This window comes from Malus domestica, chromosome 13 (assembly GCF_042453785.1).
Source record: "Malus domestica chromosome 13, GDT2T_hap1".
In the NCBI taxonomy this organism is placed as follows: domain Eukaryota; kingdom Viridiplantae; phylum Streptophyta; class Magnoliopsida; order Rosales; family Rosaceae; genus Malus; species Malus domestica.
The window spans coordinates 13,571,241-13,586,022 of NC_091673.1; the positions used below are offsets into that span (position 1 = coordinate 13,571,241).

At 39.2% G+C, this 14,782-nt stretch overlaps 2 protein-coding genes and 1 non-coding gene across 4 annotated transcripts; 2 read left to right on the forward strand and 1 right to left on the reverse strand.

Moving 5' to 3' along the window:
- Positions 1-4,609: 4,609 nt before the first annotated feature.
- On the forward strand, positions 4,610-10,619 carry LOC103414625 (probable serine/threonine-protein phosphatase 2A regulatory subunit B'' subunit TON2). Its single transcript, XM_029092040.2, has 12 exons — positions 4,610-5,249; positions 5,984-6,075; positions 6,258-6,320; positions 6,414-6,512; positions 6,644-6,802; positions 6,931-7,002; positions 7,162-7,294; positions 8,495-8,559; positions 8,716-8,791; positions 9,285-9,386; positions 9,571-9,760; positions 10,183-10,619. The coding sequence occupies exons 1-12, from the start codon at positions 5,111-5,113 to the stop codon at positions 10,421-10,423; spliced, it is 1,431 nt and encodes a 476-aa protein (XP_028947873.1). The 5' UTR covers positions 4,610-5,110; the 3' UTR covers positions 10,424-10,619.
- Positions 9,949-10,070, forward strand: LOC114820811 (small nucleolar RNA snoR104). The gene has a single exon (XR_003768288.1). It is a non-coding gene; the product is annotated as a small nucleolar RNA snoR104 (small nucleolar RNA).
- LOC103452976 (uncharacterized) lies at positions 10,180-13,920 on the reverse strand. 2 transcript variants are annotated; one of them, XR_003768234.2, is made up of 6 exons: positions 13,278-13,918; positions 13,066-13,185; positions 12,919-12,976; positions 12,548-12,801; positions 11,415-12,252; positions 10,180-11,215 (listed from the first exon to the last, which is right to left on the reverse strand). XR_003768234.2 is itself a non-coding variant. In XM_008392499.4 (5 exons), the coding sequence occupies exons 1-5, from the start codon at positions 13,622-13,624 to the stop codon at positions 12,183-12,185; spliced, it is 849 nt and encodes a 282-aa protein (XP_008390721.1). In that variant the 5' UTR covers positions 13,625-13,920; the 3' UTR covers positions 11,237-12,182. The 2 variants fall into 2 exon arrangements, 1 of the variants encoding a protein (XP_008390721.1); XM_008392499.4 differs by lacking the exon at positions 10,180-11,215 and having other exon boundaries at positions 11,237-12,252; positions 13,278-13,920.
- Positions 13,921-14,782: the final 862 nt, after the last annotated feature.

Consider the following 14,782-nt stretch of genomic DNA (forward strand, 5'->3'; position numbering starts at 1 on the left):
TGCTCTTTTTTGCATTTACATTTTTATTAAAGATTGGTTCAAGAAATATTTTCCCAATAAGCGATTGCAGTCATTTTAGAATTGCTTTCAACAAAGTTCATTGTCTTTCTTAGTACAATGAAAAAGGGAATAAATTTAAATAAAAATATGAATAAAAAAGAAAGAAATGGATCAATATTAATGAAAACAAGTTGTTTCGATTTTATCGGATGTCTCTAATTGGGCGAGAAAAATATAATGTTTGTTCTATGTGATGCGAGCATGCGAGATTTATCATTTTCAGTATGTTTCACAAGTTATATATGTTGATGGGCTTTGATACAACGTAAAATGTTAAGTTTGTGACATTCGCAAGATTGCTCTAGTCACTAAATGTAGGTGAATATGTAGAGAAATAGAGATAATGAAATAAACACAAGATATACGTTGTTCATCCTAAGTTGGGCTACGTCCATGAGAGTAGATGAGTTCTCATTAATAGTGAAAAGTTTACACAATACATAGGTTCAAGCATAATCATCATTAGTGAGTTCTAATGATGAGTTTAAGTACAATAATGGCATTAGGACTATTTGTAGGAGAATGATTTCCTTTTATGGTTGAGGGGAGGCTCTAGCTTCCGTCTGCGATTGATGTGGAACTCTAGAAGTTTTATTTTGATGTTAACACGTGTCGTGTTGTGATTGACCTCCTGGTTAGAGAGAAACTCTTGTGCTTTGGCAGAGGGTGCCTCAACACGAATCTTTCAGTAGGTTCTTGAAGGTATAAAGTTAACTAGTGCTTAGTGGAATTGATGAAGTATGGTACAAACAGTGCTCTCTCAAGTTCTCGGTTGAGGACTTGCAAAACCGAAGTCACTGAATAATTACAAAATTTATAAATACCGAAATGCAGTATCATATAATGAGAGTTCCTCTAAGTCTTTGAGTGAGGAGGGTTACTGAAGAAGGTGCTTTAACTGTCGTCGAGTCACCAGAGATCAAAACGTCGATAGTGCTCACTTTTCGTTTATGTTTCAGCCCAAGGCCATCTTTCTAAATGTTAAGCCTTGCAAGCCCACGGCCTTATAAGCCCAGGACATGAATTCATAAATCATGATGAGTTAGATTTGACTGCACTCACTACGTTATAACTTGAGTCTTGGACAATACTTGAGATTTAATCTCTATTTCTTACTTCAGTGTATATATATATATGTGTATTATTTTTTGGACAAACAATATTATCTGCATTAAGGGAATAAGAGAGTGGGTTAAGCCTCACAATAAGCTAGAAATAATGTAGTTCAAATTCTCCTTTGATGAAAATCGAATATAAAACCTCTTATTTACAAGTGAAGATGAATACTACTAGATCGTAGTAAGTGAAAATACATCTTTAGTTTAGTGTTAATATATCCAATCAAATTTTAAGCACCAAATGTGACCTTTCAGGTTTCAATCCTAAAGCTTAGTAAATAGTGATTGACCGGCCGGAAGAAAAAAATTGTGTTTCCGGACAAGTTTTGTGACCCCCAATTCACTGAGACAAATTTTCGGCAAAAAAAAAATTCACTGGGACAAATTTGCGAATTGATAAAACTTAATTTTCTCAACTAATTTCTCCACCCTTTTCGTGTAAATAATATGTTGTTTAAAAAGAGAAAAATTGAAATCACTTATGTTTTTTATTTGATTCAAACAAAGTTAGGAAGGTTTTTTCTATTAGCACTCAACATAATGTTGAATACACCCCACATTAAACTTTTAATATTAAATAACTTATATATATAATATGTAATGACAAGTTCGACCTTATAGGGTTTAGAAAAGTTATAAAAAAAATCAATATATCTTAAATCAGTTTTAACGTGTATATCTCAAAATTATTTATCCTTTTCACGACTTCAACTCTCAAAAGCACTTTCACCTTCCCTTGGGTACCATTTGGTACGTGGGACGGGACGGAACGGAGTGGGACGAGGCGTTCCGTCCCACGTTTGGTGCGCCTAAAACAAGTGGAATGTGCTGTTCCACGAAACGAATTTTGGATGAATTTTCGTTCCGCCTCACCCCTTGGAACTAGGGCTGGGCACGGGCCGGGCCGGGCCCAATTTTGAAGGGACCGGACCGGACCTAGGTTCAAAGGAAACGGGCCGGGCCGGGCCGGGGATTACATTTTCTAATATAGAAACCGGACATTACCCGGCCCGGTTGAAACGGGCCGATTCGGGCCGGGTCCATGGGTCCCTTTTTTTTTTTTTTTTTTTGTTGTTTGAAAAAAAAAATTGTACAGATTGCACAGATTTGCAAATGGGCATAAAGAGTGAACAATTAAACAGATTGAAAACAAGCAGGCAACACAATTAAACAGAGTGAACACACAACACACAGATTGTTGACCGACAAAAGACCAAAAAGGCTGAGAAGTTTTCATTGCTGTTGGCAAGTCAATGACATCGTCTGAAACTTTATCACTACCCTGAGGGGGTTCCCAGGACCAAAAATCAGGACCTGGAGTCCTGGTTCCTGAAATTTCCGATTGAGGCACTGGCACAACTACACTCCTAATCTGTGCTCCTGTTGAAATTAAAATTTTTTGATAACGAAATGCTCAAATTACTGACATGCAAGTTATAAGAAACAAAAACAAAAAGTATTCAATTCAATTTGATCACAAAATTCAGATGCTCATCCACTACCTTCTAAAAAAATACCAAATCAGCATGCCATTACTTACCACCCCACCATAACTTAAAGTTCTACCCCGTCGATTGCAGGGTGTATATCCTCGTATTATCAAATGCCAACATATGTTACAAATTCACAACTCTAACTTTTACAAAGCCATTTACAATTTGATATAATGCGATCTCCGTGAAACAATTAAGCCATTTACATTTTACAATTTGATATAATGCGATCGCCGTGAAACAATAATCCCATCAGCATCCAAAACATATGCAGGATATCAAACTCTAACTTTTTTGTTCTTGGAAATTATGGACTTCTATTAACAAATAAAACAGTGATCAATATTTCTCGATAGCATCAAATGTACCTCAAAACTATACCTATCTTTATCTTCATTATCCCAAATCAAAATCCCATATTTAAACAAACAATCAGAAATTCAAATTGCCTAATTAAAAATCAAACACAATGTCCAAATCTTTACCTTCTTGACGAGCCCCAATTGTTCCGTCACCACCCCCGCCACTCCCACCACCGGAACCTCCGCGATCCCCCGCCTCAGTCCTCAACTCCTTATTCTTGTCCTCCAAAATGGCGCGAGCAGCCGCGATCGCGGCCGCAGCTCGATCAACAACCTGCATTCGCTGAACCCAGTCCCTTTCCTCATTCGAAACCTTCAGAATCTTTTGGAACTCCTCGCTCTTCTTCTCCAATTCCTCAACAGGTTCCACACTCTGATCATCAACATCGATTTTTGCAGAGTCGAGGGAAGGTAACTGTCGAGGGACTGAGGTCTGACCGTCTGAGAGTTTGAGAGACAGTGAGAGTGAGAGTCGGGAATCGGGATGAGAGGGATATAGAACGTACGGTAAAACTAAACCAACGGTTCAGATTACATACGTAGCTTATTCATCAATCTGGTCCATTCATTTTAATTACAAACGGGCCGGTCCGGGTACCCGCGGTTCCTATACTCCAGGAACTGGCCCGAACCGAAAATCACAAAGGCCTGCCCCGGCCCGCCCCGTTTCTTTTTTTTTTAAAGTAGGAACCGGCCCGTACCCGCCCCGAACCGTCATTACCCGCCCCTACCCGCGGTTCCTGTACCCGTTTGCCCAGCCCTACTTGGAACGACTTGTTCCACATCCGTGGAACACAAAATTATAACATCTCCTTCTCCTTCTTCTTCCTTTTTGTTTCTATCCGAGGGCATCTTTGCTCTCTTTATGTTCCATCTCGTCTCGTTTGCATACCAAACAATACCTTGTAGAACACATCCACTGATGACTGATTCATCAGGGCCATTGTTGACCTTTATCGTCAAACGTCTCTTAATTGGTTGTCGGCAAATAGGGCAGCGGTTTGTTTGGAATCTCAAGAGCTTGTCACACACATGCATTGCAGCAAGAAAAGAAGTCCAACTAAAAATCAATCAAGGCAAAAATCCACCATAAATTACACTCAAGTTGATTCAAGTAGATTAGTTTTGCGAATATAGGATAGTTATCTAAGTCATGGGTGGGATGGGATGCCTCGACCTTCACAGCTATAAGAGGGATATACAAATCAACTACTTTCAGTAACTCTGTATCCTCAAACATTGAGAAGTTAATCCCAATTCCGGGGGGCTACCTGAACTTTTGGCCCAGACCGTATTCAAAATGTACCGTCACAAGTGGATGAAGGTTAAAATGTATTGTCATTTTTTGGACACACACCTTCACTGATCAATGTTCATTGGTTAGAAAAAAGTTGAGCAAATCCTTCATGACATGAATGATTTTGTATCAAACGGCATAAGAAGAAAGAAACCATTATGAAGAGAGTGGAGTGTATGTAAAAAATGTAGATTGTATGTAGAAGATGTAAGGTGTATGTTGGGAGTGCGGGGTATGTGAAAAAGTTGAGCAAATCCTTCATGACATGAATGATTTTGTATCAAACAGCATTTTGAACTAAACTCATTTAAGCAGATGGTGTTTTACAATATTAGCGAAAAGTAAAGATGTTCTTCATACATCTTTGTGGGAGTTTGATTCCCACCAATCTCGTTCTCCTTAATAACGAACAAGTTAAGTAATGCTATCGTTTGTGAATAAAAATAATTTTGTTTAAATTATAAGGATGAAAATTTGAATAAAGAAAAAGAATTATATCCTAATTTCTAAACTATAAAACATGATTTGGATGGACAAAGCTTTTAGTAATGATCTTATTTCATTCAAAAAGAAAGAAAAAGTCAGAAAATTAAACCCAAGTGACCAAGTCTTCTTTCTCAGTTTCTCTATATCTCCACTTCCTCGGCAGATCAGAGCTCAGAGCTCAAAGCTCAAAGGCTCAAGGCTCAAGGCTAAGATTTTTATATATGCCCGTGGCAGCTAGGGCTTTGTTCTGCGAGTATAACTGCGCGCGGACTCCGAGTTGGTCCGATTTTAGCAATGTACAGTGTGTCCAGCGACGGCGAAGGCCATGAGGCCTCGCAGAGGAAGATCCCTCCGGCCTCCTCCATGCTTTGGGTCCGTAACCTCCGCCGCTTCATCGGATCCGGTGCCGGACTCGGATCCGAAGCCCTCATGGGTATTTTCCCTCTCACCTCTCTCTCTCTCTCTCATTTCCGTGATTTCTTTCAAATTTCCTTTTTTTCTCGTCGAATTTAAAGTTTTTGAATTAGGGTTTAGATTAGAACCATGTGTTACGCATTTGGGATTTTGGGTGCAGTTGGTTATTTATGTCCCCCTCTTTGTTTTAGAGATAATCAACTGTTATTAAGCTGTTTTCGTAGTGATTAGAACTTGCTTTAGGACTAATAAATCAAGTGTTAGCTAGATAAGATAATCGAAACAGCACAAATATGAAGGAAAAAAGTTTCTGCTTCCTTCAAGTTTCAATTTTTTTGAAGTTGGGAGAATGATGTCAATTTATCACAATTGTTCGAACGGTTTTATTTAGGTATGCATTACACATTCTACTGAGCCAATGATTCATGTGTGCTAACGAATTTCGAAGAGTTCAGCTTCGTTTTCTATCTTTGGTCTTTAATATGCAAGTGTGAGGCACCTGTTCATTGACCACTTGAGTCCTTCCCCGAGTTTTTAGTAGGTACTGGGTCGCTGTAATTTGCTTTTATGAGCCCATCTGTGGGTGTGCAGGCTCGAGATAGAAACCAAGTTTTTAGTTTCTAAACTTGCCAGTTGCTATTTAAATTGCCAAGACATGCTCTGATGATACTGAGGCGGATTTAGTTCATACATATGCCAATATTCTCTGCCTGAGATTTAATCAAGTGTTTTGTATTCTTTTATTCTGTGCAGAGCTTGAAACAAAGAGAATCTTGCTTGATATTTTCAAAGAGAAGCAACAAAAAAGTGCTGAAGCTGGCACAATCCCGAGTTTTTACAAGAAGGCATGTAGTAGGATTTTTGTTGTATTTCAATGATTCTGTTCGTGGTTGGGAATCTGAGGAGGAAGGGATTAATTTTTCGTGATGGAAAATTGACAATCTTTAATACATTTTTGTTTTGAACCCTTCTAGTTTTCTCTCTCCTTGGTCCCTTTTGACTTTGCACTGGCTTTCCATTCTTTCAGAAACCTGAAGAAGGATCTATTAGTCAGAGGGTCCAGAGGCTGGCAAAATATCGGTTTTTAAAGGTAATCATCTGGATTTTCATTCCTGATGATTATTGTTTTATTGTGTTGCGTAAGCATCTGACTTTATCGGTGGCATTTACGTTTGTTTTGCAGAAGCAATCAGATCTTTTGCTGAATGCGGATGATCTAGATGCTATGTGGGTGTGCTTAAGGGAAAATTGTGTGATTGATGATGCAACTGGTGCAGAAAAGGTCTGTGGTAACTGCGACATTTTTTTTATTATCTGCACTTCAATATATGGCTTTGATTAATTATAAATTTTTGGTTGCATAGTTACTTATCTGCCTAATGCTAATAAGTTCCCTTATTTATCATCTTGTAGATGAACTATGAGGACTTTTGCCACATTGCCTCTGTCTGTACGGAGCAGATAGGGCCTAAATGCCGGCGCTTTTTCAGCCCTTCAAATTTCATGAAATTTGAGAAAGATGAACAAGGAAGAATTGCCATTCTGCCCTTTTACCTTTATGTGATGAGAACGGTGGGTATAATTGATAATTAACTCCACCAGGCTTTTTCTTGCATCCTTTTGAAGACTTGAAAGTATGCAATAAATGACTACTGAATTGTGTGAGTCTCGAAATGCTACTTACTATTTGTTGAGTCCAGGTGTCACTTACTCAAGCTAGAATTGACATGAGCGAACTTGATGAGGATTCTGATGGTTTTCTTCAGCCTCATGTATGAACTTGTTGCAAATTTGAGCATAAGTGTTATATTTGAAAGTTGAGCTTTTTTCTTTAGCTACCTCATTTTTCCGTTTGATATTTGATAGATTTTTTTATACATTATCTTTTTCCATCTTTTCTTATTATTGTAATGATTTTGCTCTTTCTTCAGGAAATGGAAGCCTATATACGAGGCCTTATACCTAATCTAGCGCAATTACGGGACATGCCTTCAGGCTTTAGTGCAATGTATTGCCGCATAGCTGCACAAAAGTTCTTCTTCTTTTGTGACCCTCATAGACGAGGTTTGCCAAAGTTACACATCAATACCTATTCATTTATTGTTGTTATGTTTTGCATTACAGTCAAGGTTCTAAAAGATGCTAGGCCCTAGTCGGACGGTGGATTGGGGCCTAGCGCCTAGGTAGCTAGGTGGACTAGGCTGATTTAAGTAAACTTATTATATATTCTATAAATAAGTGCATGCTTATACTTAAAAAATACATAACTGCATTGAGATACAAAGTTGAAAAATAGAATGATATATAGATTAGAAAGTATTATTAGAACATATTGAAAACATGGGGAACCAGAAAATAATAAGTGTTCATCCAAGTATTCAACAAGTCTATTACAATTTATTAAAAATAAAATAAAATGCAAAATGAAATTTATCTATTTTCTGTCCAAGTGAAAGTCGCGACCTAAGTGGGTGCCTAGACGGGCGGGTGCCTAAGAAGGTCTAGGCGGGGCCCGGGCGGAGATTTTTAGAATAGTGATGACAATATATAAAATCACAAGCCTCTCCACTCATTGCCAATTGGTTTTGGGTTGGATGCTTTAACTTTAGAAGATACCAGATTTTAAATTCTTTATGTAATACAACAACAACAACAACAAAGCCTTTTCCCACTAAGTGGGGTCGGCTATATGAATCCTAGAACGCCATTGCGCTCGGTTTTGTGTCATGTCATCCGTTAGATCCAAGTACTCTAAGTCTTTTCTTAGAGTCTCTTCCAAAGTTTTCCTAGGTCTTCCTCTACCCCTTCGGCCCTGAACCTCTGTCCCGTAGTCACATCTTCGAACCGGAGTGTCAGTCGGCCTTCTTTGCACATGTCCAAATCACCGGAGCCGATTTTCTCTCATCTTTCCTACAATTTCGGCTACTCCTACTTTACCTCGGATATCCTCATTCCCAATCTTATCCTTTCTCGTGTGCCCACACATCCCACGAAGCATCCTCATCTCCGCTACACCCATTTTGTGTACGTGTTGATGCTTCACCGCCCAACATTCTGTGCCATACAACATCGCTGGCCTTATTGCCATCCTATAAAATTTTCCCTTGAGCTTCAGTGGCCTACGACGGTCACACAACACGCCGGATGCGCTCTTACACTTCATCCATCCAGCTCGTATTCTATGGTTGAGATTTCCATCTAATTCTCCGTTCTCTTGCAAGATAGATCTTGAAAAAAAAAATTATATTTTATTTTTTCATACAGGAAAAGCCTGCATAAAGAAGGTGTTATTGAGTAATTGTCTCCAGGAACTAATGGAACTGCACCAGGTAGGTCGTGAAAGAATTTGTGAAAACTTGCTATGTTATAAATTGCATCATCTTCATTAGGTATATATGCCTGCAAAGCAATTGATTATGTCATAAAACATCCGTTAAATTCTGATATTCTGCTAACTATATGTCCTGAACTTTATTCTATATTAGGAAAGTGAGGAAGAAGTCACTGACAATGAGCAAGCTGAAAACTGGTTCTCTTTGACATCCGCCCAGCGCATATGTGGTGAGTAGTTTTCACATTTAAACTTTCATTCCATGTCTCCGGGTTCCATTGTCATTCCTCTTTTGCTGTTGTTAAATGGATTGTCTTACACATGTGGCATATTTATGCTGCTGTTAAAGTGTTTCATTCCATGTCTCCGGGTTCCATTGTCATTCCTCTTTTGCTGTTGTTAAATGGCTTGTCTTGCACATGTGGCATATTTATGCTGCTGTTAAAGTGTAGTATGAGGATTCCATTCTAGAGTGAGATGATTACCTGCAGTCTTGGCTTTGGCTTGATTGCCATTAACTTGTGATTTCGTTTCACATTCTTGAGTCTTGAAGTCATTATTGTGTTCTAGATATATTCCCAATACAAGAATTTGCCAATGTTAAAATCCTAGGCTCAGTATGGTAATCTGTACACTCAAGCTCAAGATAAATGTGGTGATTATAATTGAAAACTTTAACACTACTGTAATTCAATTGCTGATTGCAACCCGTGCTTTCTGTAGACATGTTCATTGCTCTTGATAAAGATTCGAGTCAATCATTGAGCAAGCAGGAACTTCGAGAATATGCGGATGGGACATTGACTGAAATTATCATTGAAAGAGGTAAGCCTAGAAAACTTGAATCCAGTGTTTGTACTATGTACATGTTCATTTACTTAAAAATGCTAAGGAATCAATATGGAATTCTATTTCTGGGGATGACCCCTTCTGATATATTATAATGCATTTTGTATTTACATTTTAAGATTCGTTTATTCATGCTTTGCATTTGATATGACCTCAACAGTGTTTGATGAGCACGTTCAGCGTGGAAAAAGTGGAGGAAGCTCTAGGGAAATGGACTTTGATAGTTTTCTGGACTTTGTCCTGGCCTTAGAAAACAAAGACACCCCAGAGGGTTTAACATATTTGTTTCGATGTCTTGATCTTCAAGGAAGGGGTTACCTTACAACAGCTGATATACACTCTCTTTTCAGGTAAATATTCTTCTGTTTTTGACTTGTTTGTGGGGGACACTTATCAGAAACCCAGAAGAACTTTATCTGGTGGTACAACTTCTGTTGTCAAAAGTTTGTTGCTTTGCTTGGCTGCTGGTGCAAAATGTAAGTATTGCCTTTTGCCATGATCTGTGTAACCAAGCAGAGCCAAATATGGAAGTAAAGAAGAGGAGCATCCGAAAGTCGGGATGTTAACTGATAGAAACTTCCTTCAGAAAAACCTCTGTAGTATTTTCCTGCTTGCAGTATTTGAGCAATATCTGCAAGTCTCAGATTATCAGAGACTTGAATATTCTAACGAGTTTAACTACTATAAATATTTTAATGCTATTTGCTTCAGCACTGATTCCTTAGTATGTTTTGTCAGCTGAAAGATCTTATCTTGAGGTTTTGTGAAACAGGGATGTACATCAGAAATGGATCGAGGGTGGAAACTACGAATTGTGTATTGAGGATGTAAGGGATGAAATCTGGGACATGGTTAAACCAGCCGATCCACTGCGGATTACCTTGGCTGATTTACTAGCTTGCAAACAAGGCGGCACTGTTGCCAGCATGCTCATAGATGTGCGCGGTTTCTGGGCACATGACAATAGAGAAAATCTTCTCCAAGAAGAGGAGGAACCAGAAGAAGAATCGTAAATACACTCGGAGGACTCGAAAGGTTGCCCCTTTGGCTGCACTAACAAATTTAGATGGATTTTCTGTGTGTTTGGTTTCTGGTTTCTTGAGTTTTGTTTGTTGAGAAGATGATTTGCCTTGAACGGTAGCTATCATTGTAATATTGTGTTAGTCAATGTGAAATGTAAAATAACAACTATAGCTAATTGTTGCAAAATGCAGACATCAGTAGCTTAGGGTTTAGGGTATTATGGCGGCCTGGGTGATTCTGAACTTGCTATGTACGTCATAGAGTGCTGTTGCACCCGAAAAGTGCGTTGTTCATCGTGTCAAAGGCTGGTACCGTCAGGATGGAGGAGATTGAAGCATTGAAGCAATGGAGGAAAGTAGAGCCGAGAAAAAAATGCTTGAAGAGAGTGCCTTCGACTGCAGAATTGACAATGTCCTAGATCAAACTTGAAGCAGCGAGTTGCAATTAAGTTGCAAAAACTGAGGCTGCATATGTTCTAATATGAGGGAGCGGGGCTCTATGACGCGACGACGTGAACGTTGATTAGTTGTAATGGATGTTTTGCTTTCGTTGTAGGTACTGCGAGCTTAGAAAGTTTGGCTGTTGTCAACCTTTCTTCTGTGCCTTGCTTGGCTGCTGATGCAAAACGCGAGTATTGCTTTTCGCCATGATCTGTGCAACCCAGCAGAGCCAAATATGGAAGTAAAGAAGAGGATCATCCGAAAGCCAGCATGTTACCTGATACAAACTTCCTCCAGAACCATGTGTTGTATGGAGGATGTAAACGACGAAATCTGGGACATCTGCAGGCGGAAGCATTCTCATTCTATCAAAGCTTCACTCCGACAATTTAACTATGGTAATTTACAAATTTAGCATAACTAAAAAGAGGTCTTAGTCCTCCAAGACCGAAATTGTCCCCTAAAATTCAATTACAAGGATCACAATGCAGCAGTAGGCTTAATACAAATTTTTGTGACTTCAAAGCGTTAGGCACTTTACCCGTTTCGTTGCCTGCCATGGCGTTTGCTTGATATGGCAGACTGTTGCATTTGGAGATTTTTAACTTGCTGAGGACACAAGGTGTTGCAGGAGAAAGACCCAGGAACATCCAACCACTGATGATAGCCGGATTCGTGGGCTGCTCTTGATGATCTGTATTGTGGAACCCATGATTGTCAGTTGGTTATACGAGAAAATAAGAAACACCAGTGCAATTAGCATAGGATATTTGTCGCGTTCTTTCGCAACTGCAGATCAGGGCCTTATAATTTGCTCTCAAGCTTCAGTCATAAGCAGGATATCCCAATGCCGACTGTCTGTCCTCTTCACACTATCCCATAGACACAAACATCTCACGAATCTCATGACGACAAGGACCATGTAACTCAAATCCCTTTCCTTTTACGTAACCTTGTTGCTTGTATAAAGAAGGCAGAAGCGAATCATTGTGCCAACAAGGATCCACTAAGCAACTACAGCAGCTTGCATGAGATTGTGAGCTCATAAGTAAATCAGGCCCGCTTCTTGAATCCTTACGCTAGCTTGTGGCATAAAAGAAACTTCAAATTTTGTTGCAGTTAAACATTAAACCCCTTGTAAACCAGTGCTCTTTACATTCTCTAAACGACCCAGCAGATGCATCACATGACTTAGCTGAGCAAGCGGTTGGCCACTCTAACTTCCCCGTTGAGGAGTCCCCCAATATTCACACAGGTGTTCCAATGTATAGGCAAGATCAGAAATTAGTATCAAGTTTCTCGCCAACATTCAACGCAAGCTTTTATACTCAACCACTGCGTCATAGGTTTCCATGTTGAATGCACTCTCTGCAAAACATCTGAAGGGTAATTGTTTCCAGTTAGAAAGCATTTACAAGTGAAGAAACTAACTTACACCTCTAGGAGTCTATAGAGAGATCTATTTAAGAGAAATAAAAAAAAAGAGTTTCGGTATAGACCTACTAAGGTATGCTGCTGCATCTCACATGATAAAGATAGCCTAAGACACCAATGTAATATGGAGCTCGCACCAAACACAAATGACATTGAACAAAACAAGCTGATGCAAAACCTTGATTCCAAAATGGCATTAAACAATTGAAAAACTACGAAGCTTTTAAAGTCACTAAATACCTTAACTCGTGCAAAAACATGTCAGTTCGATCAACTAGAAAAGGGCGCAACGATGCAAGGGGGTCACCTCGGACATCACACTGTCCTGGAAGGACCTGATCCTTATTTTCAAGGTTTGCAATGAAGAGTGAGGTGGCCACATGAACAATAATAGATGGATCTCCGTCTCCAAGAAGAGCCTGCAACTCCCTCCGAATCCATGGCTCTATTCTTTGCAAAATTCTCTCTTTTACACCATCGGTTATGGGTACACTCTGGAATTTCAAAATCAAAATACTCAATTCAATCAGTTTACAATTTCTTCACTAATTAGTCATTCAAATTTCAGGATATAAATTCGAACAAAGAGCGAGTAACAGCGATACACTAACCACTTGAAGACGATTTCTTGAAGCTGAAGGAACAGCTTGCAATCGTCTGTCATATACACTGCTTACAGAAAATAAAAGTTCAAACAAAATCAAAATAAACCAAGTTCGAAAAATTAGCAAACAATAAAATTCAGTGTCAAGTGTTACCTAGCTCGCCATTGGAGCTTTCTCTCCGCAACCGTATCAGGACCGACCGATCCTGGCCGTCCAAACGATCGCCGCCACGGCAACGGCCTTGATCGCCGCCGTTCACTACTTCTCACATGCCTAATTATACACAAAATAGCAAAATTTGAGCTCGGAATTGCAAATTTAACGAAACCGGTGGATCAAAAACTAAAATGTCACAAAATTCAGACCTTGGAGGATGCTCTTCGTGTTGAAGGCCGAAGCTTCTAGCACTAGAAGTGCGATTCAGAGGAGGTAAAAGTTCTTTGTGGAAGCTTCGGGAAGAGAGGCTGATTTGCGAGAACCAGGAGTCGAAGTCGGCGTTGCAGAGAGGGCATTTTCGTCTCAAATTGCTCCACTTCCGGATGCAACGGACGCAGTACGCGTGGTTACAGGACGAGAGCACCGCTGCGCTGCGAGCTTCCACGGCAACCAAGCATATTGGACAGTTTTGCCCTCGGATTGCCGGCAATATTACCCTCCGCAGCCGCTTCTCCCGGCTGCTTATCCTCGTCGGTTCTCTTAACAACGAGTCCATCACGCCTCTCTGAAAGAGGAGAGAGAAAGAGAGAGACACAGCCGCGATTTTGCCGACAATCCTCCGGGGGATAGAAGTTGGAAAGGTGGTTGTTTTCGATGCGTGGGGTGGAGTGGCAGGAATGGCGAGCAGAGCTCGGGGATTGATGTTGGTATGCCTTTGGAGGTATGGCGGGCGGGGAGGGGAAGAGGCCGGAAAGAATGACAAATTGTTCAACGGAGATCTGAAGTAATGGCTGTAGTCAAACTCGGATTTGAGACCTTAAAATCCTGTGCAGCCAATTTTAGATTCCATTCAAATCTAGATGATTTATAATCTTTTATAATCTAGGTATCGTCAATTAAAAGATTTTAAAGGATTTTAAAATTTATTCAAATATAAGTGTATTAAAAAAATTAAGATTTTGAAGGATTTCAATAAGTTATGGATTTTATAGATTTTGAGAGCCAAAAGTATATATAACCAAGATTAAAAGAATAAAACCTCACCCCCTAAGATTTCAAATCCTTCCACCACAATCAATTCAAATTCAAAAATCCATATGAATTTGGTAGGAATCTTTAATCCTCTTAAATCCTATCAAATCTATCACTATTAAAATCCTTTAAAATCCTTGAAAATCTTAATTTGACTACACCCCTTATATTCGATATGCGTGGGTCTTCGGCTTTGAAATCCGTACCTATGTGATGTGATTCAATTGTGGAACCATAATGGTGAATATTTCATTTCTAGAATATTTTCGAAAATAGATAAAAGATTGAATGATTAATTATGAAGGGCTTGATCCTGCTCAAGGGTATGTAGGCAGTCTAACAAGGGTTAGATGCAACCCTAAATGATCGAGAATTAAATTTTTTTTTTAGAAGTTGTTTTAATAGAAGGAATTTAGGGGTTTAATTGATAATCTAATCGTATTTTTGATAATTGAAATATGGATATAGTTTTGTGAGGAATTAAGGAATTGAAGTAAGGAATTATGATTAATGGTAGTTAACTAAATAAGAGTTTAGTTTGAGCCTATCACCGATATTATTTCCCGAAACAAATATTTCAGGGCGGGGTGTTACACGAGTACTACACTATTTATGAAACTAAACACTAGTACTATACTATTTATGAAACTGAACACGGTACTACACTATTTATGTAACAAAC